We start from the raw sequence: 27552 nt of genomic DNA, 5'->3' as shown, positions 1-27552 counted from the left end.
AATGCAGGCGGGTAAGGGGGGGTGGGTAGGAAGCAGAGATCCTGATTTTCAAGAAAAGAACAACGTTTGGCCAAAGCTCTCAAAATAATGATCGTTTCACAGACTTTTGGTTATAAAGAAAAATGTGGTCATTCAAGAATGACCCCTAATGTATAAACACACCTTAGTGCCGAACACCTGTCTCAGAATTTTACTTAGAAGATGAAATTGAGATTTACTACCGTTTTCTAGAACTTTCCTTACTCCCTCCGAACTTGGGAATGATAGCCCACTACGAGTCTTGAAATAAGCTTGTAGGAAATAGAATCTTAAAGAATTTTCCGACTCATTTAATCATAGCCCAATGGGTAGCCTGGACTTGTGCTTTTCAGCCTATTAACATTCTTGCAGCTGCCACTCCTCAGTGTCCCTTTGACATGTTTTGTGACATGGCAAGCTGAAGAATGCGATGTTTTCTCAGCTTCTATCCTTGATGAATGGAGATACACAGTTTTTTGTTGTTGTTTGTTCTTAGGGAATTCGGTTGATCAGATTTCTCTTTTCCACAGAAGTTGTAGGATCAATCAAGGCAGGATAATGCCATCAAGGCTTTGTGATGCAATTACCGCCCCTCCCCCCAGGATCCCAGATTATCCGCTGTATTATATACTTATGTCCTGGCCAAAATTTCACCTTTCTGGACATTGAGGTGCTTAGCTTAATGCCTGGTAATTGGACTGTCAAATATTTATTGAATGAATGAGTGTATTGGTCAGTGATTCTCACCTGTAATACCACCTTTAGTATCATCACCTAATCTACATTTTAGGGGGAGGGAGCAGAAAAATGAGGATGGCAGGGATCAAAATTATCGTTGTTAATTTTTAAATAACTGGCAAATGTTTTGCGGAATTGAGTGAAGTACTGTAAGTTGTCTTTTTACTTGGCTTACACTTCTGGAATGCTCTTCCCTATAGTGATATCTTGCTATCTTCTACACATATGAACTTGCATTAGAAATGGGGGAGGAGCTTTTGACAGGTAGATTATACATGACAGTGTGCCAGTCATCATGTTTTCAAGTGTATATGAGGGTTGAGGGAGAGTACATTGTTAATAATTATATGAAAACTCCAGATTCCCCTTGGATCACTTCTGAGAATAGGCAAATTGCCTTTTTACATATGACAGATTGTCCAAGAGAAGTGATTAGTGACTTGCTTGAATTCACATAGCAAATGGTGGTGGGACCAGAACTCAGGCTTCTTGAATCCCAGGCAGTTGTCTTTTTCTAGGTAAAGAAATATGAATTGACAATCAGTCTGTCCTTTGAAAAATGCAGAGGATCAGTAAGCATGTAAAATTCTGACAGTGGTACTGCGTGGCATATTATTTTAGATATTTAGAGATTAGTAGATATAACCTTCATGTTGAACTTTTGTAAATGTAGCTGGAATCTTCCCGGGTATTAGTCTGGGAATTGCAGTCTGGCTGCCTGAACTGGTGGGTCTGAGGTCCCCAGACACGTATTTGTATTGAATTTATTTGTTTGATGGTGAGTTCAGGGGAAGAGAGATGAAGGAAGTTTTATGTTGCCTTACCTGGAAATAGAAAAGTGCATTGGGATGATGTGTAGGAGAATTTGGTGGCTGCCCCATGAGCTGAGTCTGACTTCTGTGGAGGGGAAAGGGCACTTTAATGTTTATGTGAGTAACACAGGTATTGTTCCCACAAAAAGAGAATTGCAGCACTGTTTAGGGAGGACCAGCGTTAGAAAACAGGATCCTCAACAGCATAATGCTTCTATTGAAGACACGTAGTGGCTAGGTGCTATCTTCAAGTAGCGTTGTACACAGAACATGTCAACAGGCGAAACATCAGGGAGCTTTCTCAGTACCCTGAGTTATGTGGGGAGACCCCCAAAACAGTTGGTTAACTTTGTGGTGGTGCGTGTTTTGCAAGTTTTACCTTAATGCAAGTAAGAGTACCACTAAGGAAATTTAAGTGTAAGTGAAAACGGGGCCTTGTCTGTTTCTTTAAGACTGAGGATCTTTATTTGGTTTTCCTGAGATTTTTTGCTGTTTCTTTTTTCAGTAGATTAAACATTTTTTTTCTTTTTTTTCTTTTTTTTTTGGTAGAACCTTTATGAGAGCAGATGGCTTTGTGTTTGAAGCAGGAATTAGGGTGCCATAGTTGCTCCTTCTGTCCCCTACTTTAACTGCCTCCCTGAAAATACACTTTGGGGCACCGCTGAGGAATTCCTAGGGCTCTCCAGAAAGGGTTTGAAAGCCAGTATTTTAGGTAGGTGTCAGGTATTAATGAGTGCTGCAAATGTAAATACTTTGCTTGGTTATACTACTTATTACCAAGGAGTAAATATTTTCATGTTTCTGCATCGTCAGGGCTTTCTAAGCCAAGGAAACTAGAGCCTGGGTTAAGGGGCAAGTCTTAGAAGTTAAAGGATGACAGAAATGATTGTTAGAGAACTCCCAGGAAATTTGTGTTTATATTTCAAAGGGGTATAAAACTCAGAGCCTTTGAGACATTCTCAAGATTGAGATTGTAAACCCAGTAAAGTTTATCTTTCCCCCTGGAGACATTATTTACATTCCAAAGGGTAAGAACCCAGGGACCATCCCCTTTTCTTCCCAAGGAGAATTTGCTTACATTAAGGAGATTAGCTTTCTCTGCTTTTCTTGAGGGAAGTTGGCTGCTGGGCAGCTATCCCATACAAACTAATAGATTTATAAATTTGGGGACCTTTCCTGTGGTTCAGTCCTTTGTATGTGCAGGCCTAGTCCACCAGCTCTCATTATGACGCCTGTGGCATATTAGATGTGGGAAAAATGGTGCATTTTTTGATGTAAGTAATAATAACTCTGATCTCTGCTTCAAAAGCCTCGTGTGTGTGTGTGTGTGTGTGTGTATTTTTCCCACGCTGTGTGACATATGGAATCTTAGTTCCCCAACCAGGGATTGAACTCATGCCCCGTGAATTGGAAGCGCAGACTCTTAACCACTGGACCACCAGGAAAGTCCCCAAAACATGTATTTTTGATGAAAGTACTGCTTGGGACAGGAGAGTGTATTTAATAGTTTCTATGTATAGAAATTTTGGTTCCAGTTTTAGTAGATGTGCTGATGAAGCGAGCCCTGGAAATGTTTGTACAGTCATCCCTTAGTATCTGCAGGGGATTGGTTGCAAGATCCCCGCCTTGGATACCAAAATCTGAAGATGCTCAAGTTCCTTACTATATAAAATGGTTTAGTATTTGCGTATAACTGCACATCCTGGGTATACCTAAAATCATCTCTAGATTACTTCTAATACCCAATACAATGTAACTGCTGTGTAAATAGTTGTGGGAGGTGAGGCATATTCAAGTTTTGCTTTCTGGAATTTGCTGGAATTTTTTTCTCCCAAATTTATTTTCTGCACACCGCTGGTTGAATCTGCAGTTGGGGAACCCACAGATACAGAGATACAGAGGGCCTACTGTATGTATACTTAGAGCAAGAACTTGATCTTAATATTTCCTGAAGCCTTTCAGAGTCTCTAAGTTTTCTTTATAGAGGTTCTCTTGTTACCTTTTCCATGTTAAAGACTGTCAACTGTAGAAAAGTAAATGCATCTCTGGGATTTGAATAGCTCCTTCTCTGATAGGGTTAATGCCTGCACTGAGCACAGTAGACCACTTAACTATCATGTAACATTCTCATTGATAAAACAGGTGTTACAAGCAACTTGTTTTTGCCTCTGAGAGCCAAACTACTGTTAATGATCTTCTTTTCAACTTTAAGCATGTATCCACTGTCCAGAATAGTCAAGCACAAGTGAAATGTATTATGCATGTTTATTTCTTTTAGACTAATATTCTTCACCCATGTGTAATGCAGATGTTAATGCATTAACTCACACTTAAAAAATCTTCATTGAAAATAATAAAATTGTTGACAAAATACTTTGACATGAAGAAAAATGTAAGAGTATGATTATTCTTTTCCAGACATAAACGTTTGTTTTAAAATGAGTAAATAAAATTTTAATGTCGCTAGAATTGGTATCTTTGTATTTTTCCAATTGTAAAAACAATACGTACCTTTTGTAGAAAACCTGAAATGTTTAGGAAAATAGAAAGCAAGAAAAAGTATTAGTCTCTTATCTAAGAAGCAAATACTTAATATGTAAATAGAAAACAATAAACCTCACATACTTTAAATCTTTAAACAGGAAAATAAAAGCTTTTTAAAAGGGAAAACCAACTATACATGAGTATTTATATAATGTGGGGTTGGAAAAACGTAATACTTGTGCAGAATATTGTTAACATAGCAGGCCTCAGGCTGCTGTCTTTAGAAGGACCTTCTTACAAGTGTGGCCTTCATTTGGCATCTGGGAACTTGGCACTTGACTGCTTCCTAATTAATATGGGTGCATAGATGATTTGTACGATCAGTATGATTTATGGATTTTTGGTGAGCACCTGCTTTTCTTCTGGGAGTCCAGAATTTTGGTGCATGCTGAGCAGAGAGTGCCTGTGTGAAAAGCCCTCAATGAAACCTTTGGATTCTGGGTCTGTAATAGACTTCCCTGAGCAGAAACATTGCACCTTATTGAATTTTGTTGCTAGAGAAAGAAGCAACAAAAGAAGCTTGGTGTGGCCGCCCATGGGAGGGAGAGAACATAAGAAGCCTGTGCATAGATTTTTCCAGACTCTGCCTGTCTTTTTCACTCACTGACTGGGTCATACGTCATTTTGCTGTAATAAACCTTTAGTCATGAGTACAACTACGTGCTGAATCTTTTTAGCACCTCACTGAGAGTGTGGGTAATCCGAAGAAACCCTGAAACAATAGCAAAGGCAGAAAGTAAAAGAAATGATTTTTTGGAAAGCGAAATTCCAAAACAATCCAAAAGACCAAACAGCAGATAAGGAAAAATTACTTTTACTAGTTATGACTCATAAAAGGTTAATATTTTTACTACACCAAGAATCCATGCAAATCAATAAGAAAAAGATAAATGTGCCTGTAGAAATATGGGCCAACAAGAATAGATTATTTACAAGAGAAGGTATGAAAAAAAGAGCAAGTATGAAAAACAGTGTAATTTCAGAGGTCATTAAATAAACACAAATTAAAATGGTAGTAACATGCAAGTTTTTAACTGTGAAATTTACAACAAACAAGCAAGCAAAACGCTTCCCAAATCAAGTGATCATATTCAGGGTTATGGACGATGATGGAGAACATTGTTTTCATACACTGCTGGTGCCAGTATATATATTAATACTGCCTTTCGTACATATTTGATAATATGTATGAAAAGTTTTAAACAGTTTATAACATGAACATGGCTAGGCCACCTTAAGACCTGCCTCTATCCTTGGAAACATGCTCCTCATTCTCCTTTCTCCATCCCCCCAAACTTTAAAAGCCTTAGAGAATAATTTCTATTTTTACTACTTAAAGTCCCAGGGAGAGTTCTGTAGCCCTTCACAGAAAGCATCTTAAATTCCCTCTAGACATCTCCTGCTCTCCAGAATTAGCCATTGGAAGCTGTTGAAAACAAATCATGGAGTTTTTTGTTTGTTTGTTTTTGGCTGCCCGTGTGACATTCAAGATCTTAGTTCCCTGACCAGGGATTGAACCCTTGCCCCTTGCAGTGGAAGCACTTAGTCTTAACCACTGGACCGCCAGGGAGGTCCTGAAAACAAGTCAAATGCTAAAACATTTTTTTCTAACATATGTATCCACACACTTCTTCCAGGCTCTCCCTTCCCTTCCTTTCTGTTCCTCCCCTGTTTATCTGCAGTGGGTCTCTAAAATAGGGTTCCCTACCTTTTTTTTGTCAAAAGAGACTCATCACATTCACAGTCTAACACTGCCCCCCACCCCACCTTCCCACGCCTTGCACACACATATTTTCTTTGCTGTGATGATTATAATTCCCCTCAGGTACCTATGATGGTGTTTTGCTGGTTGTCCCCTGGAAGGGATGCCTTTCCCTAATTTGCATAAAGGTCTTGCCTTTTGCCAGTCTTCTCCCGCAGGAGAGCCACCTCACCAACAAGGAGAAGTTCCAGGGGGCTCTTGAGTTTGTGGGCATTCATATTTGATAATTGGTAGCTATCATTTGCTCCACAAGTTCCATGGTTCAGCCACTTCTTATCCTCTGAATAGTTCACTTCAGGCTGGCCCGTTAAAGAGGGCTGAACACCGAAGTTTTATTCTCAGGCTTCCTGACTTTTGGTTGTGAATCCTGTAACTATACACTGATTTATAAAGTGTGTAAGTTGGTACTGTAGTGGTGTTCCTACCAAATGACTTTTGAAAAGCAATTCATTGCATATGTTAAGTTCATATTTAAATGTTTTTATCAAAAGAAAATTTTATAAGAGGAACTAAGATGAGGGTAAGATCTGTAATGTGTGAGGAATATGTTTTAGTTTTGCACAGTGGGAGGAGACTAATCATGAAAAAAGTCTTATTCATAGGCCTTATTTGATCAATTTTAGGAAAAAATATGTATGGAAGCTGAAGACCTGGAAATTGATTTCTTTAAAAGGATTCCTTTCTTTCATACTAAAGTCTTTACATATCTCAGTTTGAAGACTGCTGCTAACAGTGAAACAACCTATCCCTGAAATGGACTTCCCAGTTGTTGGCTTTGATGCTCTACAATCGCTTAGAGGCTACCATTTTTCCTCCTTGAATTCTTGGTTTCTTCATTGGTCAGGATAGGCTAGATGGGGTTGTTGTACGTATTAGGCCACAGTCTCAGTGGTTTAATACAATAAAACATCTTTCTTGCACATATAGCTACACTCTATGTGTAATAATTTGAAAATTATAGCTTCCAAGGTCACTGCAGCAGGAGTATAGAAGTCTGGAGGATTTCATGGGGTGTTTTTAAGGATCAGTCCTGGAATTAGCTTATGTTACTTATGCTTATGTTTCGTTGGCCAGACCCCAGGCATTTGGCCCCAACCTATTTACAAGACAAGGTGGGAAATGTAGAACTGCAGAGGGATTTGAGATTAACACTGATTTGTACTTTGGTCGCGACATGCTTTACCTGTTGTTCAAAAGCCCCCTTTTCTGGTCTTTTTGCACTGTAAATTTCTCAAGTTTTCATTAAAATAATAGCATCCAACAGTGTAAAAACCTGTTTGATTGCAAATCCTTCAGTAATAGCAAAGTCCTTACAGGGGAAGAGCAGTTCTCAAGAAGTTGAGTGTCAATGGAAGGTGAATTATAAATTATTATGTTATTATCCATCTAGCTATTATTCTCTGGTTGTCTCTAAATATCATAATTGCCTCATAACTTTAGAGTCACTTCCACACTACCTTTTTACAATGCAAAATTTTTAGTTTCCCTGGAATGTTTTCCAGTGGATTCTAATTTTCCAAATACTCTAAACTCCTAAAATTACCTGTCAAATTATACTATTAGAAACAGAGCTTCTTTCAAGGCCCTTAACCTATGCTAGAAAGAAAATATCCTGCTAACTATTCTAAATAAAGCTTCAGCAGATTAAGAGGGCATGCTTTGAAGAGAGATCCATCTACTGTCTCATTCCCAAGTTCTGATTTTTAAGTTCTCTATAAAACATCAAATTAAGAAATCCTTGCAGTGCATACCACATATTGTATTTGATAGTGATATTTGATCAGTTTGTTTTATGACTTGACTTTTTTTTTTAATGTCTCGGTTGTTGGCTAGTACAGTGGGGAAGGGATGCCATGGTTGCTGTCACACAGATGAGCCTCTTGTGTGGGCATCTGTCAATTATATCCACTCTGGTACTGTTCAAGTTTATTTGTGTCATGGAAACCTTAGGGCCGAATACCAGGGGAGTCCTAGAAACAGCTTTGGCAAGCTTAGATTTGATGGCAGCTTCATTATAATTATACTTCTTTGCATGGTTACTCAGCTGTTATCATCATAATAGCTTTCCATACTAGAGGCCAAATAAGGTAGAGCAATATACAAGCTGCTCAGTATATCTCAGCAAATTACCTCATAATAGATGCTCTCTTCAGCTGTTTCCCCCACCCCTGTATTCAGCCTCTTCCGATCTTTCACAAACAGGCAAAATATAGCTGTAGATATCTTTAAAAGTATAGAGTATTGAGAATCATATATATTATTTTCTACTCCTTAAAATAATCGTGAGTCGTGTTTTTCATTTGTTTTCAAATCTGAATTATCTACTTTAATAGATATTGTGAGTGTATAATTCATTGATAACAATGGTAGCAATTGCTGATTGTTAGTGAGCGTTTACTAAGCACTTTACATATCACATTTCATTTGATCCTTGCAAACTCTATGATGTAGGTGTTTTCAAACGAGGAAACCGAAGCTCAGTAAGTAGTGAACCGAAGCTCAGTAAGTAGTGAAGCAAGGAATTAAAATCCAGTCAGTCCTCAGGGTTTATGCTCTTTATTTAAAACTCATTAAATGAGACTTCCCTGGTGGCGCAGTGGTTAAGAATCTGCCCGCCAATAGAGGGGACATGGGTTCCATCCCTGGTCTGGGAAGATCCCACCTGCCGTGGAGCAACTAAGCCTGTGCGCCACAACCACTGAGTGTGCACTGTGGAGCCCACGAGCCACAACTACTGAGCCCATGTGTTGCAACTGCTGAAGCCCGCTCGCCTAGAGCTCGTGCTCTGTAACAAGAGAAACCACTGTACTGAGAAACCAGCCACACTGCAACGAAGAGTAGCCCCCACTCACTGCAACTAGAGAAAGCCCATGCAGCAACTAAGACCCAATGCAGCCAATAAATGAATAAATAATAAATAAATTTTTAAAAACAAAAAACCAAAAAAACCTCATTAATTGATTTTGACTTAAATGTGCTCTAGAAGTCCTTTCTGGTTATCTTCTCAGATAATAAAATTAAAATTCTATTGCCTGATGTTCAATGAATTCATTTAAAAAGTTTTTGTGTCGTTAAACAAAATTTTACTAATTTATTATGGTTGTGAGATGACATTGGTAGACAAATATAGACTTCTCTTTCTAGATTTATAATGAAATGAGATTTATGGGTTGAAAAGACCCCTAAATATATTTCCTGCATCATTTGAAATAAAACAGGGGCCCTAAAGGACAGACCAGTACAGACCAGTAGTTTTGGAATCTTATGTGACATAAAGAATTGCTTCTCCATTCATTCCTAATGATGTCAAAATATTTTCTCATATTTGAGATCTTTTACTATGTTTTATTTTCTCTAAAATATCTTTTCTCTCTCATTTTGTTCTTTGTTTTCAGTTTTTACTCTTTTTTTTTGCTGATTATACACTTAATCACAATTAAAGTCACAGAAATAACTTAGCTAGTGAAAGTTCTCTCTAAATTCTTACCCCAAGATTTAGCCACCAGTAGAATTTTATAAATGCTCCTAGAAATACCAACATATATTATTAATATTATTATATGTTTACAAATGTAGGATCATATTATACATTCTGTTCCACAATTTGACTTATTTTTTAACTTAGGAATATATCTTGGTCAACTTCACATGTCACGATATGCAAGTGTCTCATTTTTCTTAACATCAGCATGGTATTTTTTTTATATGGATGTACTGGTGCTTATTTAACATTTCAACTGTTGGTGGATTTTTGCATTGTTTTGAATATTTGGCTTCAGTGGTGGGGAAGGGATAGTTAGGGAGTTTGGGATGACATGTACACACTGCTATATTTAAAATTGGTAACCAACAAAGACTACTGTATAGCACAGGGAACTCTGCTCAATATTATGTAACAACCTAAATGGGAAATGAATATGAAAAAGAGTAGATACATGTATATGTACAACTGAATCACTTTACTGTGCACCTGAAACTATCACAACATTGTTAATCAATTATACTCCAATATAAAATAAAAAGTTTAAAAAACAACAGTAAAGCAGTTCACAATAGAAAATATATGAATTGCTTATTATTACATGAAAAGATTTTCAACAGCATTAGTCATCAGAGAAATGCAAATTAAAACCACAGAGAAACATCATATACCCATTAGAATGGCTAAAGATTAAAGATTAAAAAGATTAACAATACCCAGCGTTGGGAGGATGTAGAGTTTCTAGAACTCGCATGCACTGTTGTACAAACACTTTGGAAATGTTCAGCGGTTTCTTAGAAAGTTAAGCATAAACTTACCATGTTACCCAGCCATTCCACTATGTATTTACTCAAGAGAAATGAAAACATGTCCATGAATGTTCATAGCAACTTGATCCACTGTAATCAAAAACTGGAACCGACTCAGTGTCCATCTACAGCTGAATGGATAAACAAATGTGGTGTATCCACAGAGTAAGATACTACTCATAAAAATGCAACAACATGGATGAGTCTCAATATCGTTATGCTGAATGAAAGAAGCCAGACAAAAAAGGTGTATACTGTATGATTTCATTTATATAAAATTCTAGAAAATGCAAACTAAAATGACAGGAAGCAGATCGATGGTTGCCTGAGGTTGGGAATGGAGGGAGAGGTAGTTTGCAAAGGGCAGGAGGAAATTTTCATGTGATGGAAAGTTCTGTTTCTCGATTGTGGGTTTTGGACAAATGGGTAATGACATGTATCCATCATTCTAGTATCATACAGAGTATTTTCAGTGTCCTAAAAATCCTCTGTGCTCAGCCTGTGCACCCTCTCCCCTCCCACTTAAAAATTTTTCATTAGTTTGTCCCACTTCTAAATTTTTATTAAACTATCTTAAGTGTATCTTTGATCTTTATTAAATTGGAAGTAATCTGGTATTAGAGGCTTTAATTTTTACAGATTGATTTAGTTGGATTAGGTTAAGGTTTCTGTGTTATATATAAAGCAGAAATGTGAAGGAAATTTTATTTATTTGGTAGTAATAGGTATTATATAAAACAGAATATGAAGAATTCTGCATTATTCCTTCTGAAAATTAGTAATCAATTACCTTCAATTATTTTCTGTATTTTGCCAGGTACTGACAATATGAAGCCATTGGAGGGTGTAAAAATTCTGGATATATCAAGGTTTGGATTGGTTTATCTATGTTTTGGTGATTGAGTTTTCCCCCTTCTCTAAAAAGACGTGTATTTCTTGGATTATAAGAGGGTGCTTATAAGCTTATCGTTGAAATTTTGGAAAGAAAAACCAAGAGAATTTCCTGTAATTTCATCATTCTGTGAGACAATTAGTATAATATTTATACATTTCTTTCCAATATGCATATTTATATATAATTTTTGAAAACAAAAATTGGAACCATATTGAAGTTACAGGCTTATCCACATTTTAAACATAATGTTATATTTCAAATATTTTCCCATGTCATTTGAAATTCAACAAAAAAATAGGATGATATTTTATTGCAGTATATAGTTGTCACATAATTACTTAATCATCCCCCAGTGTTCTCCTATTGTATACTAGACTTCCTCGTACTTAAATCTTTACCTCAGGAAATCTTTCAATTTCTTCTTTGGAATAGAATTCTGGAAGTAGGAATTACTGCATCAAAGGGAATATATTTTTTAAAGCTCTTGCTACATATGTCCAAATCACTTTTTTGAGCTGTTTTAACAATTTTAATTCTTACCAACATTATATGAGCTTGTCTGTGTTGATGGACTGTTAAGAAAAGAATTAATATAGAAATCTTAAAGACGGTAATGAATTTATCATTGTTAACATTGTAGAGTACTGGCGGGACCTTTTGCTACTATGAATTTAGGAGATCTTGGAGCAGAAGTTATAAAAGTGGAAAGACCAGGTAAAACTATTGTTCTCTTTAAAACATAGAAACAAGCTAAAAGATATTTTTAATAGTTCTTTAAATGTCCATGTACCTGTATGTGGGATGAGGAGAGAATTGAAATGAAGTGATTATTTTCTCTTCTTATTTCTTTATTTTCCTCTGAACCTATACTAATATTAGATCTCTTTGTACTCTTTATATGTGCCAAGGGCTAAGGCCTAAGCCAGGTCCTTCACATGTACCTGGAAGCCTCTGGTGGAAACTGACATGTGACATGTGAATAACGATGGTGCTAAGGACAGTGAGTGCCAGGCACAGTTCTAAGCACTTTGCCTGTATTAATGTATTTAATCTTTATGACAGCCTGTGAGCTATTGTTATTCCTAGACTATAGATAAGAAAACAGAGACACAGAGAAATCAAGGGATTTGTCCACAGTCACACAGCAAGGAATATCCAGACACCCAGCTCTGATCCTGGGCCTCCTGAGCACCACGCAAGCCTTGCTGCTGAGACTGAGATCAGTGGGTCTGGCCACCTTCCCTCACTGTGGGATGAAGGGAAGGCAGGGGCCAGGGGAAGGTAAGAGGGAAGAAATAGGTCATAGAAGAAGGAGAGAAGGAAAGGAATTGAAGTCCTTCCAAAAGGAACCCAAATACCCCAACCTAAGTCATTCTTTTCTATTTCTAATAAAAGTAACTTTTCCCCACTGTATAATTTTAAATAGTTTAAGGGAAAAACAAACACCTAAGCTAAGATCGGTTCTTTGCTTTTATGTTTTTCATCTGGCAGCTTTCCCTTTCTTTCTTTCCCCTTTGTCCACCAGTTAAGCCTATTCTGGATGCATAATTCTCACTCTTATTTGGCGCATTCTTAGGACTTCGGTGTTTAATTCATGTTGCTATTGGTGAAGTTGCTTAGCAAAGTGTCATGTTATGTGCCCTTTCTTTCCAACAAACACTTAAAGGGGAGAGTCCATGTTCTCTACGTCCTTTGCATCATGCCATAAGCAGCTTGTTTTGGAAGGTTTCAGAAATGAGCATTATTATTTATTCTTCAACATCTGATGCTTATGGATCTGGAACAGAATTCCCAAATCAGCGAAAATGCTCTAGCCTTGAATAGTGTACATGTATCTATAAGACCCATAAGAGACTAGTTTATAATTACATCAACATATTAATTTACTATACGTGATTAAACACTGTAAAGTAGAGTACATGATCCAGAAGATTCAACTTTCTGCTACATAGATCTTCTTAGGAGGCCAGAGAAGGCAGCAGAAGATTCTCTGCTCAGCGTGGGGGATATTACATATTTTATATTATGTTTCTCTGACCCTGTGTTTGTCAGGCTCCAGGTGATGGAAGAGCCTGGTGAATCCTGCTTTCCAGAGATAATGCTTCATCTGCCCAGTCAGTGATGTCTATCGCTTTTGGTCACTGCTGGATATATGCTGAATAATGTTTACTTTTTAGCTGAACATCTTTTTTTTTTCTTTTTCTTTTACAGGTACCACAAAACTTATAATTTCCACATTGCTATCCAGTTTCAACACCACATACTCTCTGATTTCAACCGTTGGGTCGTCCATTGCTGGATAGAATATCCAATCTGATTTCTTTTGCTATTTCAGTTGATCACTAGGTTAAACATTTGTACCGTTTGCTCTTCGTATCCAGCGGTTCCTCATTTGTGGATCTAGCCAGCCACAGATTGTGTACTTTTATGACTTGTGGCTGGTTGAATCTGCGAATGCAGTACCCGTGGATATGGAGAGCCAATTATAGGACTTGAACATCTGCCAATTTTGGTGTCCTTGGGCGGGTGCTGGAACGAATCCCTTGTGGATACCAAGGGAATGACTGTATTTTTTATTAATTTTAGAAGTCACTATTCCCTATTTGCTTAGACCTGTTTCTCCTCTGTACTTTTCCATTTCCACACTGGGGGATCCTTTCCTTAGTCTAGAGCTTTATTATGTCCCATAGCCATATACTAGGCATCAAGTTTGTTACTAGCTCTTTTTCTGACTAATTGCTCTCTCTCCTTTAACCCTTCTGCTTAGTACGTTTTAATGTTCATATTATATATTTTGTTTTTTCAAGATAGTTATTCAATGGATATGAAGAAAAGTGACAGCAGTATTTTCAAATTTCAGTGGAGAACTAGTCTCTTTTAGTGTCCACTTCCCCAGTTGTTTTCTTTTTTTCTTTTTTTTTTGGCTGCGTTGGGTCTTTTTTTGCTGTGTGTGGGCTTTCTCTAGTTGCGGTGAGCAGGAGCTACTCTTTGTTGTGGTGCATGGGCTTCTCATTGTGATGACTTCTCTTGTTGCAGAGCATGGGCTCTAGACCCGCGGGCTTCAGTAGTTGTGACTTGCGGGCTCTAGAGCACAGGCTCAGTAGTTGTGGCGCGTGGGGCTTTGTTGCTCTGCAGCATGTGGGATCTTCCTAGACCAGGGAGTGAACCCATGTCCCTGGCAGGCAGATTCTTAAGCACCGTGCCACCAGGGAATTCCCACTTCCCCAGTTCTTAAATTAAATTTGGTTGTAGTTTTCTGACTTGGGACTTAGATTATTCTTATTTGAGTAATCAAAGAGCATATCAAGCTTAAGTTTATTTTTTTCTTATTTTTTTAGAGTTTGCTGGTGGGTATAAACTACCTGCAATGCCTGCAAGGCCAGGCAGGTAACCTGAATGAATAAAGCGGGCTGGGCAGCAGATGCTGTTGCTGTTATTCTGGGGTTGTCCCCAGGAGGCAGGGATGTGAGGGCAGGATGTTGGTCTTTGTTCACTGCTATGTCTGCTCTGCACAGAGCAGTGTTTATGACATGGTAGGCACCCAATAAATATTTGCTGAATGAATGAATGTGTTGAAATATCATATAAGAAATGCAGTCTGAATTTTTATATATGGTCTCTAGATTTTGAAATCATGGCAGATAGTTAAAAACTTTAAATTGCATGTGGGTCAAATAAAAATATGTCTCTCAAATTGCCAGTTTTCCCAGCTTGTGACCTTTAACCTTTATTTCATTTCATGGGCCATCAGCACCTACCCTTCTGCCTCTCTCAAACCCTAGTTATAAACCAGGGACAGGTGGGGCAGGAAAGCTATGTAGGCCTCCAATTTAGATTTCTGACATTATCTCCACTAGAGAGATGAATGTAATCATTTAAACTAAACTAATTTTAGCCTTATGTTGACGTTGCTTCCTTAAAAAAAAGTTATTATTTTTTTATTGTGTTGGGACCTTCAAAAAAAAATGAAAGTGGCTGGACTGTCTCCTGACTCTGAGAGGTCCTGTCTGATCCTGAATATCCAAACTCATACATACATTTTCCATGAAGCCTCTGACTGGTTCATTACCAGGAGGTTGTCTTTAGGGACTCTTGCAGTTTATTTTTCCTGCTGATGTTTTGAGCACGCTGTTCAGTTTGATACTTACTCTTTATTGCTTTGCGTTGTTGATCACTTCATCCCCAGTTAGACCTAATGCTGCTTTTCGCCTCTGTCCCGTGTTCTCTCTTACTCTTGTGAGGTTTTTTGGTTTTTGTTTTTAAATAAAGGAGTCTGTTCTTTAGCTTCTGTTTCATTTTGTTTTCTAAAAGGCTGTGTCTCTTCTTTATCGGTTTCAGTGAGTAAAGTCTAATGGGCTAATAAGTTAATTACATCATTTTAAATGAGATTAGAGTTTAAACTTTAGCCCACATTCACAAATTCTCTTATTGGGGGGCTAGTAATACTTATGTAGTGATTAGTTTCTAATATCAATATTTAATCAGAACTTATAAAAATCTTAAGTGAGATTAATTTGTACCTGTTAATTGTTGATTCACTTTTGGAACTACATCTACATTGTTTGCCTTTTGTGCAAAGAAAACTTTTTCTCTGTGACTTTATAGTGTTGTCTTTGAATCAAACACAAGTACTTTTCCGAATCAATTGAAGTAGATGTCGAGTAAAATACCATATTTTTTATGGTTTAAAACTTTTACTTTGAAGCAAGACCTTTGAAGCAAGACCTAGATGACTAAAATTTTATTCTCAAATAGTATTTTAAATTATTGACATTTGCTGTTCAGTAACTTATTTGCTTTATCTGTTTTATTGCTGCAGAATTTAAAACGTAGATTTATTTATTTATCATTGTTTTATACATAGCCTTAGATGCCACTTTATCATAAAGACTTACTTATCCTTATTCTGATTTAAATTGTATCAAACAAAAATTTTTTGTAGACCCAACATTTTGTTTGCACGTTTCATGCAAAAACACTGAAAGAGCTGACTTGTTTGTCAAAGTAGGAGAGTAATTATTTTCCCCCTCAGACTTGCCTTTTATTAAATCTAAAGGCTGCCAGTAGGATATTCCCTTCTGGATTTTGACTTTTAGGGTTGGCTTTTAGTGAAAGGTATGGGAGGATTTAGTGATTTACATGAAGAGGTAAACAGTTTGGGCAATTCTAACAAGCTCCCATGGCCCCTTTAGGTTGCTAATTCCACTGAGTTGAGCTGATCTTGTGAACTTATGTATGAATGAGTCTGTTGGTTTGAAATGTCTCATGATGCTTCAAGGTTAAATAGCTCATACTGTTATTTTCAGGAGCTGGTGATGATACACGCACTTGGGGTCCACCTTTTGTGGGGACAGAAAGTACTTATTTTCTCAGTGTTAACCGAAATAAAAAAGTAAGACTGTTATCCCCTTTTTGCTTTCTTTGTGTGATTCTCTTGTATTAACTAAACTTTTGATATCATTGTGGCTTGTTTCTTTCTACCCTTTTTTGTAGATATAAGTAATATTTCCAATAAGGTGAAATTTTATGTTTTTCATTCACCAGTTACCAAATAGAAACATTAGAGCTTTCTATCATTATTTTTTCCTTCTCTACTAACTTAAAACATTTTGTGAGAATTTGCAATGGTTTTTAATGGAAATAATTTTATTAAAGAGAGGAATCACTTGATCCTCTACATTTGTTATTCTTTTGGAGGTTGCTAATTGCCTACATTTGGTTTTATTATTTGAAAAATTTTTACTATAATCCTTGCTGTCATCCTAACACATCCAAATTGCAAATAAAATCAGTAAAAATGATTTAAATGTTTCTTTGTGAGGAAAATGCATTTACTTTAAGAATCTATGATACGAATGGCTCTCTCACTGAACTGTCATTAATAAGAAAAATCTTTATGATACTATTTTAATATATATATGTTTAATTTTTAGAGTATAGCTGTTAACATCAAGGATCCAAAAGGGGTGAAAATCATCAAAGAGGTACAGTATGCTCTATAGAAGGCATCTTACCACCTGGGTTGTAATTAGGGATTTGAATATCAGAGTAAACATGTTTTAAAACATTATTTCATTAGCAATCTGAAATTTTGCTGTAAATGCCATTTAAGAGTTTAACTCTGCTTTTATAGTAAGTATAATTTGCTTTATAATTTCCTGTATCTTGTGTGTAACATTTCTCCATAGTGTCAGAGTGTTCAGTTATGGTACCTGACTGAGTGCCTGCCCTGCATCAGATCTTAAGCCTGGGCACTTTACTCATATTATCTTCTCAAATCTTCAGAATTTGCCTTGTAAATGAAGTATTATATCCTCATTTTCACAAGAGATGAAATGAGTATCAGTGGCTTGAGTGATTGTCTACAGATCACATAGCTAGTAAAGGGAAGAGCTGAAATTTGAACTCTGGGTTTACATCATTGTAGAGCCCAAGCATTTTCTAACACTTCTTCAGATGGCTAATGTGTCTGGACCTGATCTGGGCATCTTTCCTTGAGGGGGCAGCACAGTGGTTAGGGGCATACTCCAGTGTTATGCTTCTGGGATTCAAATCCTGCCCTCTCTACTTGCTAGCCTTGTGACTTTAGGCAGGTTACTTAACTTCTTGATGAGTCAGCTCCCTTATTAGCAAAATGGGGACAATAATGATACCTACTTCTTAGGGTTGTTAGAATTGAGTTAATATGGTGTAAAATGTGTAGAAGGTGCCTGCCACAGTCCCCACTCATTAAGCATTAGCTGTTATTATTGTTCCTGATGCACATGAAGGTGGATTCGTCGCGTGAGACAAAACTTGTTTGCCATCCTTGTTAAAGTTTGAAGTCTAACGTAATGGCTGTAAACCCCCTTGATTAGAGAACCAAAACCCAAAATTTGTTTTATACTGAAGTATCAACTTTAGCTTCATTGCTCTGATGCTACTTTCCTCATCTATCTGGCTGATTGAAAGATAGCATCTTCTAATTACCAAGATCAGAATCAGTGACCATCCACTCTGATTCTGTTGGAGAAATCCAACAAATTTAAGATTTTACTAGATGTATGTTGAACCCCAAAGTTGATGATTGTCCTGATCTTACTGCCCTGTTTTCCTACATCTTTTCTATAGCGTAACGTAGGTTTGTTTGCTTTTTATTTTCTTTTTCAGTTGAAACTTGGTACAATTTTTCTAAATTGTTCTCCATTATTGTTGCCCTGCCTTGTGTTTCTGTGGCAGCGGCCCTCACCTTGGACACCACTCTCATCATCTTCATTCTCAGGCCCTTGTTTGTATCTTTTCAGTAGTTGTGATGATGGTGATGGTGATGATGGTGACGAATCATCTAGGAGATTGTTCTTAATTCTTCTCTTTCTGGTTATGTTTCTCAGTTCTACCATCATTGTTCACAGTTCCTGCTACTTGGCTTCCATTCTGTTATTTTATCCTGAATAGTGAAGGTTTCAGATTTGATTTAACAAATATTTCACAATTTCATTAGGGTTTTTCAATGGAGCAGTGTTAGGTGGAATTCATAACTCTTGCTCCTAAGGCATCAGTGTACATTGCAATATTTTAGGCCTACATGTATAATTCTAGCCAAAATAAATGAACTTGCTGGGATGTCTTGCTCACACTCTTTGGATCCTGCCTGTGTCTTCCACCAGACTGGAACAGTTTTAAATTGTTTCATTATGGGCATGGTTTCTCTTCATGTCTGATTGATAATGATAAAGTACATTTCAACTCATTAAAATTTAAATAGATCGTCAGGGGTCATTATTCATATCTGTTGCTTTTAGCTAGTTGTACTGTTCATAAGTTATGTATTTTACTGCTTAGAGGAAAAGTTATTTTTTGCCTACTCTTGTTATTCTTTCTGGCACAAATTTCTCTTTTGGCTTTAAGAGTAGCAAAACAACCTCTGTACTCAGAACTTGGTGGCTGTGATTGCTAATATAATGAGTCTAGTTTATAGAAACGGTTCCAAAGCATTACACGAAGCAATCAGCTGGATACCTGAGAGCTCCAAATAGTATGACTTCTTTGTCAATCAGGCTAACCAAAAATAGGTTGTGTAGAAAACAAAACTCGGCTTAGAAAGATGTATGTATGTTCATGTTAATATGATTTGATGACCTCATCTATATTTCAGATGATTCTCTATGTTATCTAACAGTGACAGTGTCCATATTGTGGGTTTGAATCTTGGCCAATAGAAGTATTATAGGTTTTATTTGCCTCCAACATCGTATTATGAAAAATTCAAGCATACAGAAAAATTGAAAGAGTAGCATAATTAACTCTTATTTACCCCATGCCTAGATGCAACAGTTTTAACACTTTGCTATATTTGTTTATTTCTACATGAATACATGTGGTATGTGTGTGTCTGATTTTGAACTATTTGGTAGTAAGTGAAAGATATGAAACTTCGTCCTTAAGTCCTTCAGAAAACATCTCCTGGTGGGGGGCAGAACTCAGGGATAGAGCATTTGACTGCAGAATACATCTCCTATGAGTAAGGACATTCTTTGACTTACATTTAGAAATTATTTTATAGTTTTTTTCCTGATAAGTGTGGTCACATTATCATCATCACTGCCCCTTTATTTCTGGTCTTGATCATCCAGTCTGTTCCTAAATTATATTTAATGAAGACAAATTTAGAATTAGGTATTCTGTATTTCAATTGATTTTAGTTTTTACACTCTGTGAGTGGAATGAAGGTCCCCCTCCCCCAGAAGAAAAGAAAAAGATGATGAGTTCTCTAACATGAGAAATTGTGCTTGTTTTTTATTGTGGGCAAGATTCTAGAACAGATTATTAAGTGATTTATGAGCACCTAGATGAGGAAGAGGTGATCACCAGTAAAACTGGGAATGTTTTCTCCCCCCAACTTTATTTTTTAGTAGATCCTTGTATCAGGGAAATGTGATAAGTGTTTGGTCTCCACTGAAGCAGCTGACTTGTATGATACTTGTAGATAGTGTGGACATCCATAAAGCTCAGAGAGGTTTCTGATGTCTCCTATTTCAGCACTGCACTGTTTACAATTTTAATGAATGCCTTAGTTAATACTTTAGGGAACATACATGATCTTGAAATTGGTAAATATCCCGAAACAGAGAGGGAGGGAGAATATGTTGGATGGCATACTCACTAAGAATCAGTATCTAGTAAATAGCTAGTATATATTTATTTAAAATAACTATTTAAAATAAATAAAATGGAGCACAGAATAACTTCTGTGCTATACACTTTTCCAGGGATATTTTATCAATAAGTATCATAATGCATACATACTGAGTTCTTGGGTAATAATAAAAAGCTACTGGGCATCTTTATCAGTAGAAATCGTTAGCTCCTAAACTCAACTTTTCCATATTTTTCTTATAACTTTGGAGAATCAGACTACATGGTACTCTGAGCACAGCTCTTTTTAGCTTAAAAATTTTTTTTATTGTTACACAAGTAATATCTATTTGTGGGCAAAAAGATTAATATTTTAGTGTATCATGAAATCTCTTTATGTCCTTGTATACTCATTTTTTCCCGATAAACATGAGATAATACCGTGTATATTGTTTTTAAATGTTTTTTTGTTTATACATTCTGAATACTTTTCTATTAATATAATATATTCATTCTGTTTATTTTCTTGTCTTATTGAAACAGTGAATTTGTTTGTGATCCATCTGAATACTTTATGTGGATTGAAATGTGATTTATGATGGTTCAGAAATCTAAAAATACAAATACCCTACATAGTTAAGTTTTAAAATTGTGATATAATATACATAACACAAAAATGTCATTTTAACCATTTTTACTGTACAATTCAGTAGCTTTAATTACATTCATAATTTTGTGCAACCATCACTGCTATGTATTTCCTTTATGTTTAATCATCCCAAACAAACTCTGTATCCATTAACCAATAATTCTCTACTTCCTTCTCCCCTCAGCCTCTGATAACCTCTAATTTACTTTCTGTCTTCATGAATTTGTCCTTTCTAGATATTTCATATAAGTGAAATCATACAATATTTGTACTTCTGTGTCTGGTTAATTTCACTCAGCATAATGTTTTCAGGGTTCATCCATGTTGTAGCATGTATCAGAACTTTGTTCCTTTTTGTGGCTGAAACATATTCTACTTTATGTATGGATATATTTGTCTGATAATGGATATTGTGTTGTTTCCACCTTTTGGCTATTGTGAATAATGTTCCTATGAACAATTTGGATACAAGTACCTGTTTAAGTCCCTGCTTTCCATTATTTTGGGTATATACCTAGGAGTGGCATCTCTGGGTCATATGGTAATTCTATCTTTAACTTTTTGAGAAAGAGTTTTTAAAATTAAAAATAATTTGTCAAATGTCATTTGCGTCAGGTATTATACTGTGCACCATGCAGAATATGCAGCAGAGAGATGACTGGTATAGAAGTCTAGATGTGTTTGAAGTAGTTTGTTTCTTTAGTGCCTGCAAGAGTGCCTTGTAGGTAGTAGGCAGAAGCTCAGAAAAATATGTGGAATAAATTAAAACGTTAACTGTAGCTTTGTGTTTTATTCATACTGACACCCGTTCTCTATCCAAATTCCTCAAGCAATACTTGGTAGAATCATTAACAGTAAATAAACACATCTCTGCTTGGACCCTCCCTGGAGCATACTGGCAGAGAGTTGCCCATTTGAGAAGCAGCTCAAACGTTAATTGGCACCTGAAATGTGGAAAGAATGCCTGTATGGCTTAAGATTTGGGGTGCATACTTGAAACCTTTCCCTCTCTGTGCTACATCTTAATGTATGTGTTGTTCCTCTTCTGACAGGTGGTCACCTAGCCCTCTGGTACCTCTGTTTCAGGGGCTCTGGAGGGTAACAACTTCCCCGAGATGCCTCCTAAGATCTCCTCCCCCTGAATTTTGTTAAGTCAAACAGTTCCATGTATACGCTCCAAATTTGGTGACACAGTAACAAACAGGCACTCAATTTATTTCCATGTTTCCATCTAAAGTTTATGTAAATTCAGTTATTTTCCATCGAGAGCAGAGGCTGGCAAACTGTGTGGGCCAAATCAGGTTTGTTTTTGCACAGCCCATGGACTAAGAGTGAATTTTACCGTTTTAAAGATTGTTAAAGAAAAATAAGGAATATGTGACAGGGAATGTATGTGGCCTGGAAAGGCTGAAATATTTACTATTTGACATTTTACGGAAAAAGTTTGCCTACCCCTGGTCCAGAGTCTTATTCTATTACATTAGTTCATGTGTGTGAGAATTTATCTCTCTATGTCAACATGGCAATTAAAAAATTACTGAGCAGTTGTTAGGCATTTGGATGTGTTTAAGAATTACCATAATGCATTTTTCTGGATGACCTAGTACACTTTTGCAAAAGATATGTAGTCACAATTGAAATTTTGAAAAGAATTTTAAGATTAAGGTTTACAGTGGCTCCTTGTCTTCTAGTTTCTATAGCAGTCGTCTGGGAATCAAAATTGGAGTCTTGTTTCTGACAGTTACTGATTTACTGGGTTATAGTTTAGCAGTTTTTTTAAATGGTTCGTTAAATACATTTAAAACTCTTTGGAAAGAAAGCATCTGGAAAGTATGAAAGCAATTTAGATTTATGTTTACATGTATTAAGTGCCTATATGTACATGTTGTAATGAGAAATATTATGTAATAAGGATGGAGTATTTGTTTTTATTTTACAAGGGTTAAAAGATATTTTTCATATACTTTATGCACTTATACTCTAATTTTTAACCTTCTGAGAATATATTTGGACAGACCATGTAGCCTAGGTATTTCCTACGTTTAATGTAAGCAAAATCCACTTAATACCATGGTATTAACTGAAAATTTTAATAGCCATAGTTTTACTGGCAATAATACCTCAAGTAGTTGACCAGAGCCTTCATGTTTATCTAAGTATACTTTGTAATTCTGTTTTTCCTGTGATTTTTCTGGGCTGTTACAAAGTGAGAATCAATTGTGTTTACTGAAATCAGAATTCTATCATGTGGGGGTTTGTTGAAAGTTTGGAAGTCCCTTCCGAAGTGACTCATCTTCACCTCTTCCTTCAGCTTGCAGCTGTTTGTGATGTATTTGTGGAAAACTACGTCCCTGGGAAACTGTCTGCAATGGGACTGGGCTATGAAGATATAGACAAGATAGCGCCTCACATCGTCTACTGTTCCATCACAGGTATTTCAGTCCTACACCCTCGTCAGTGAGGCGGTTTTCCAGCTTTTGTGTCTCTTTCTGTATATAAGAAACCTCTCACTAGTGTTGGTTTTCTCGTAATGGTTCTGCTCTCCCTCCCTGCCAAGCCATTTTAGGTTGTAGAAAATTAATCATTAAAGAACATTAACCTAAATGAACATTTTTCATATATTTATTGGCTATTTTTGTTTCTTCGGTAAATTGTCTGCCTGTAGCTTTTGCCAATTTTTCTATTGATATTTTGCAGATACTGACAAAGTACTGTTGTTAATTAATATGTAGAATTACAGGTGAAATATTAATTTGCTTTAAGATAACATGGTAACTCAACATATCACTTCAATATATTCAAAAGTGCTAAGCCAACTGAGGAAAAGAGTGCTATCAAGTCTTTTAGATTGTTCACGTCTTAATGGCGAACTCTGTGTGTGTGTGTGTGTGTGTGTGTGTGTGTGTGTGTATAAGTATGTCTTTAGGCTAAAGGGATAAAAGTGTATTAGTTATCTTTGCATCGTTTCTAAGCACTTAACTGTTAATTAGGGATACAGTATTAAAAAGTTATTCTTAAAATCAAAAGTTACACTAATAGCTTTTGTCAAATAATTTATCAGATTTTCGGATTTTATTAATTCATCCATCAAATATTTACTGCAGGCCTATAATCTGCTAAGATTCTGAAACACAGCAGTGAATAACACATATCTATGCTCTCCAGCAAATTTACATTCTAGGTTAGGGAGATAGATAGTAAATAAGTAAACGCATTCTTTTGTGTTTTGTTTTTTGTAGTTGAGTCCAGTGGTGATAAGGTTTAAAGAGACAAGTCAAACAGGGCAAGGGGGATGAGGTGAGGAGGGTCTATTTTATACTGGGAGGTGCGACAAGGCTTCATTGATAAAGGGGACATTTAAGCAGAGACCTGAATGAAGTAAAGGAGTGAATTGTAGCGATACTGGCAATGAGAGTTTCAGGCAAGGGGAACAGCAAGTGCGGAGGACCTGGGGCAAGACTGTATTGGATGTGTTTGAGGACCAGCAGGGTGGCTGAAACAGAGTGAATGAGGGGAAATGTAACAGGAAGAAAATCAGGGAGATGATGATTAGTAAGATGATGATTAGTAAGGGCTTGTGGGCTGCTCTTAAGGAATTAGGCTTTTACTTCGAGTAAGATTGTAAGCCAATGGAGAGTTTTAAGCAGAGGAATGATGCAATCTGACTTATTTTTAAAAGGGTCACTCTAGCTACTATGTTGAGAACAGACTGTTGAGGACAAGGATGGAAGTAGGAGAATAATTACGAAGCTATTGAAATAGTCCAGGCTAGCAATGATGCTGGCTTGAAGTAGGGTGGTAGGGGTCAAGGTAGTTAAAGAGTGATAGAATTCTGAATGTTTTTTGAGAAAAGTGGGTAAGATTTACAAATGGATGAGATGTGAGTATCAGAGAAAGACTAGAGTTAAGGGTGGCTCTAAAGTTTTGGCCTGAGCAATTGGAAAAATTGCTGTTTACAGAGTCGAGTAAGACTGTGGAAGGAAATTTTGGAAGGGAGCATGGATTTAGAATGTGAAGAGTCTAGATGTAGACTAAGGGCTTGGATCTAAGAGTCAGGAGATGTAAATTTTTATAGTTATGAACAAATATGTGGTATTTGAAGCCTGTATTTGATCTTTTACAGAGTGAGTGTAGTTAGAAAAAGGAGTCTGAGTGGCTGAGCCTGACGCACTCCCATGAGTAGATGTTCAGGAGATACCGATGACACAGTGAAGGAGGTTGTGGAGGAATCATCAATGAGGTGGGAGGGGAACCTCCTGGAAGCAACGTGAGGAACGTGTTTCTTTTTGTGGACAGTTTGAGCAGAAGAGCACAAGGCATGAAGCATATATGGACCTGAATTACTTGCATCTCCTAAATTCACCACACTTGCTCTCATGGCAAAGCCTTTACACACGATGTTCCCATTGCTTGGAACACTCATCCCCTGCCACACCTGATAACTCTCTCTTTGTCCTTTAGGTCTCACCTTGGATGTCATTGCTTTTGTGCAGACTTTTTTTTTCTTGATCCCTGAAGATTGGGTTGGCTGTTGTCTATCATATTTTACTCTTGTCTGTCTCCCCCATTATCTTGCCGGCTCTTGTTCTAGTCCCAGTTCCACACACACTGCACAGCACATGGTAGGGAGTTTCTTACATCAATGAATGAATAATCAGAACTTAGCTAAAGAGTTTTTAATAGCTGCCATTTTAATTTTATTTTTTTTACATTCCACTCTTCAGAGATAAGGGTAAGTGGTAAATATTATGTTTACATTTTCCAAAGAAACTTTCAGAGGATAGCCTGTGGTTAGGCCATAGTTGGTCTAATCTGTTATTTCTTATGTATTTCATCCATAGCACTATATAGTGATCGTTGCTTTAAAAAGGTACCAAAAGAGTCTGTACCATGAAGTAAATATTCACTTATTGTCATTGGGTCACTATGCGTTGGGTGTTTTCCTAAGTTAGTAAGGGAACTAGTACATTTAAAAAATATTTAGAAAAGGAACCAAGTGAAAACTTTACTCCTTATATTTCAGTAAATTTATCTTAAAATAGGTAGATATCTGAAAATTTTGTTTTACTAATAAAAGCTGCAAAAATGTTATCTTAAAAATACTTGTTATTTGTAAAATTATAATAACCAAAATACTCCTGTTTCTGTATATTCAGGTTAATTGAGATATTATAATACTTTGTGACACATTACGATAGATAGTGTTTTTCATGGTGTAATTGTGTGGTGGTATTTTTATATAAAATAAGCTATAATTGCAATATTTGGCCGGTTGTTATTGTTTTAGATAGGACGAAGAGCTCAGTGATCATTAACTTCTCTACTGAACAGCACGAGAGTTAGGTTCTATATATAGTGGATCTTTGTCACTAGATCTGACTCTTTTTCAAATGTGCTATTATATAGATCTGTAATCACACTTTTGTTTTTGGTCTGTATATCAATACTTATATGTATGAGAGAGGGAGAGATTTTTTCCTTAGAATTCTCATAATTCAATGGAAATGTTGAGGTCTAAAATATTAAAATAAGTGAACTGTTATCTTCTGAATTACCCTATAACCATAAAAATTCTACATAACTAACAAATGCAAAATCTTACATGACAGTGATTATTTCTCATTGTCATGAATGTGGACTGGCTGGGATTCAGCTCATCTGCACCGTTAGGTTTGGCTGCAAGTCGCAGGCCTGCTCTGCACGTGTCTTATACTTCTTGGACCAGTGGCTACCAAGTTCATATTCTCCCATAGTAAAAGGCAAGAGCACAAGAGAACAAACGTAATCATATAAGCAGTTTAGAGTCTCTCTCTGCTCACATCATATCTGCTAATATTCATTTGGTCAAGGCAAGTCATATGGCCAAGTCTAATACCAATAGGTGGTTAAATACACTACTTCAGTGACAGGAGCTACAAAGTCACGTTGAAAAGGGCATGGGGGGACTTCCCTGGTAGTCCAGTGGGTAAGACTCTGCACTCCCAGTGCAAGGGGCCCAGGTTCAATCCCTGGTTGGGGAACTAGATCCCGCATGCATGCCACAACTAAGAGTCCACATGCTGCGACTAAAGATCCTGCATGCTGCAAGGAAGATCCTGCGTGCCACAACTCAAACTGGGCACAGCCAAAATAAATAAATAAATAAATATTAAAAAAAAAAGAAAGAAAAGGGCATGGGATCTGGGAAGGGTGAAGGTTGGGAATAATAATATATTTCATCACCTCACCCAGCTAAATAAAATGCTAATCCACTTGGGAAGTCTCACACTTCCCCAGAGTTTCATGTCTGTATCTAACTATGGTTAGAATCAAACGTTCTTCTGGGCTTTGTCTTGTGGCTGTAGACTCTCTAAATTTTCTTCCATTCTCAGATCCTGTATTAACATTTTAGTGTGGCAAAGGCCCTTGGAGATAGATTATATAACCCAGTTGTTCTTAGCTAAGGGGAGAATGGGAATATCATATGCTTTTCGGTAATAGGAATGGGGCCAGGAAGAGGTGGTGGAGAGAGGCATGTATAGTCTGAAAAAACAGCGCTCCTTATTCTATAATCCTCTGTATCCCTACCTCCTCACACCCATTAGAAAAACACTCACACAGCCCATTCTCCTTTATTTCCTGATAAGGAAGCAGATCCAGAACAGCTAAGGGACCTAAGGTCACATGGTCACACAGCTATTTAACGGCAAATGGGTTTAAAACTCAGGCTTCTTGACTTAATATTAAGTGC

The 27552-nt window shown here is 36.8% G+C and overlaps 1 protein-coding gene across 2 annotated transcripts in view; it reads left to right on the top strand.

The window, feature by feature from the left end:
* The window catches only part of SUGCT (succinyl-CoA:glutarate-CoA transferase), a 667361-nt gene that overhangs the window by 503 nt on the left and 639306 nt on the right, over window positions 1–27552 (top strand). For both annotated transcript variants that reach the window (XM_057731039.1, XM_057731038.1), the window contains exons 2-6: window positions 10982–11033; window positions 11700–11773; window positions 16366–16451; window positions 16993–17043; window positions 23134–23254. In XM_057731039.1, coding sequence (XP_057587022.1) covers window positions 10982–11033; window positions 11700–11773; window positions 16366–16451; window positions 16993–17043; window positions 23134–23254 — 384 coding nt within the window. The remainder of the gene's footprint in view (window positions 1–10981; window positions 11034–11699; window positions 11774–16365; window positions 16452–16992; window positions 17044–23133; window positions 23255–27552) is intronic.

This window comes from Hippopotamus amphibius, chromosome 4 (assembly GCF_030028045.1).
Source record: "Hippopotamus amphibius kiboko isolate mHipAmp2 chromosome 4, mHipAmp2.hap2, whole genome shotgun sequence".
Lineage (NCBI taxonomy): Eukaryota > Metazoa > Chordata > Mammalia > Artiodactyla > Hippopotamidae > Hippopotamus > Hippopotamus amphibius.
The sequence above is the reverse complement of the archived record's forward strand: the minus strand, read 5'-3'. Positions and strand labels throughout refer to the sequence as shown.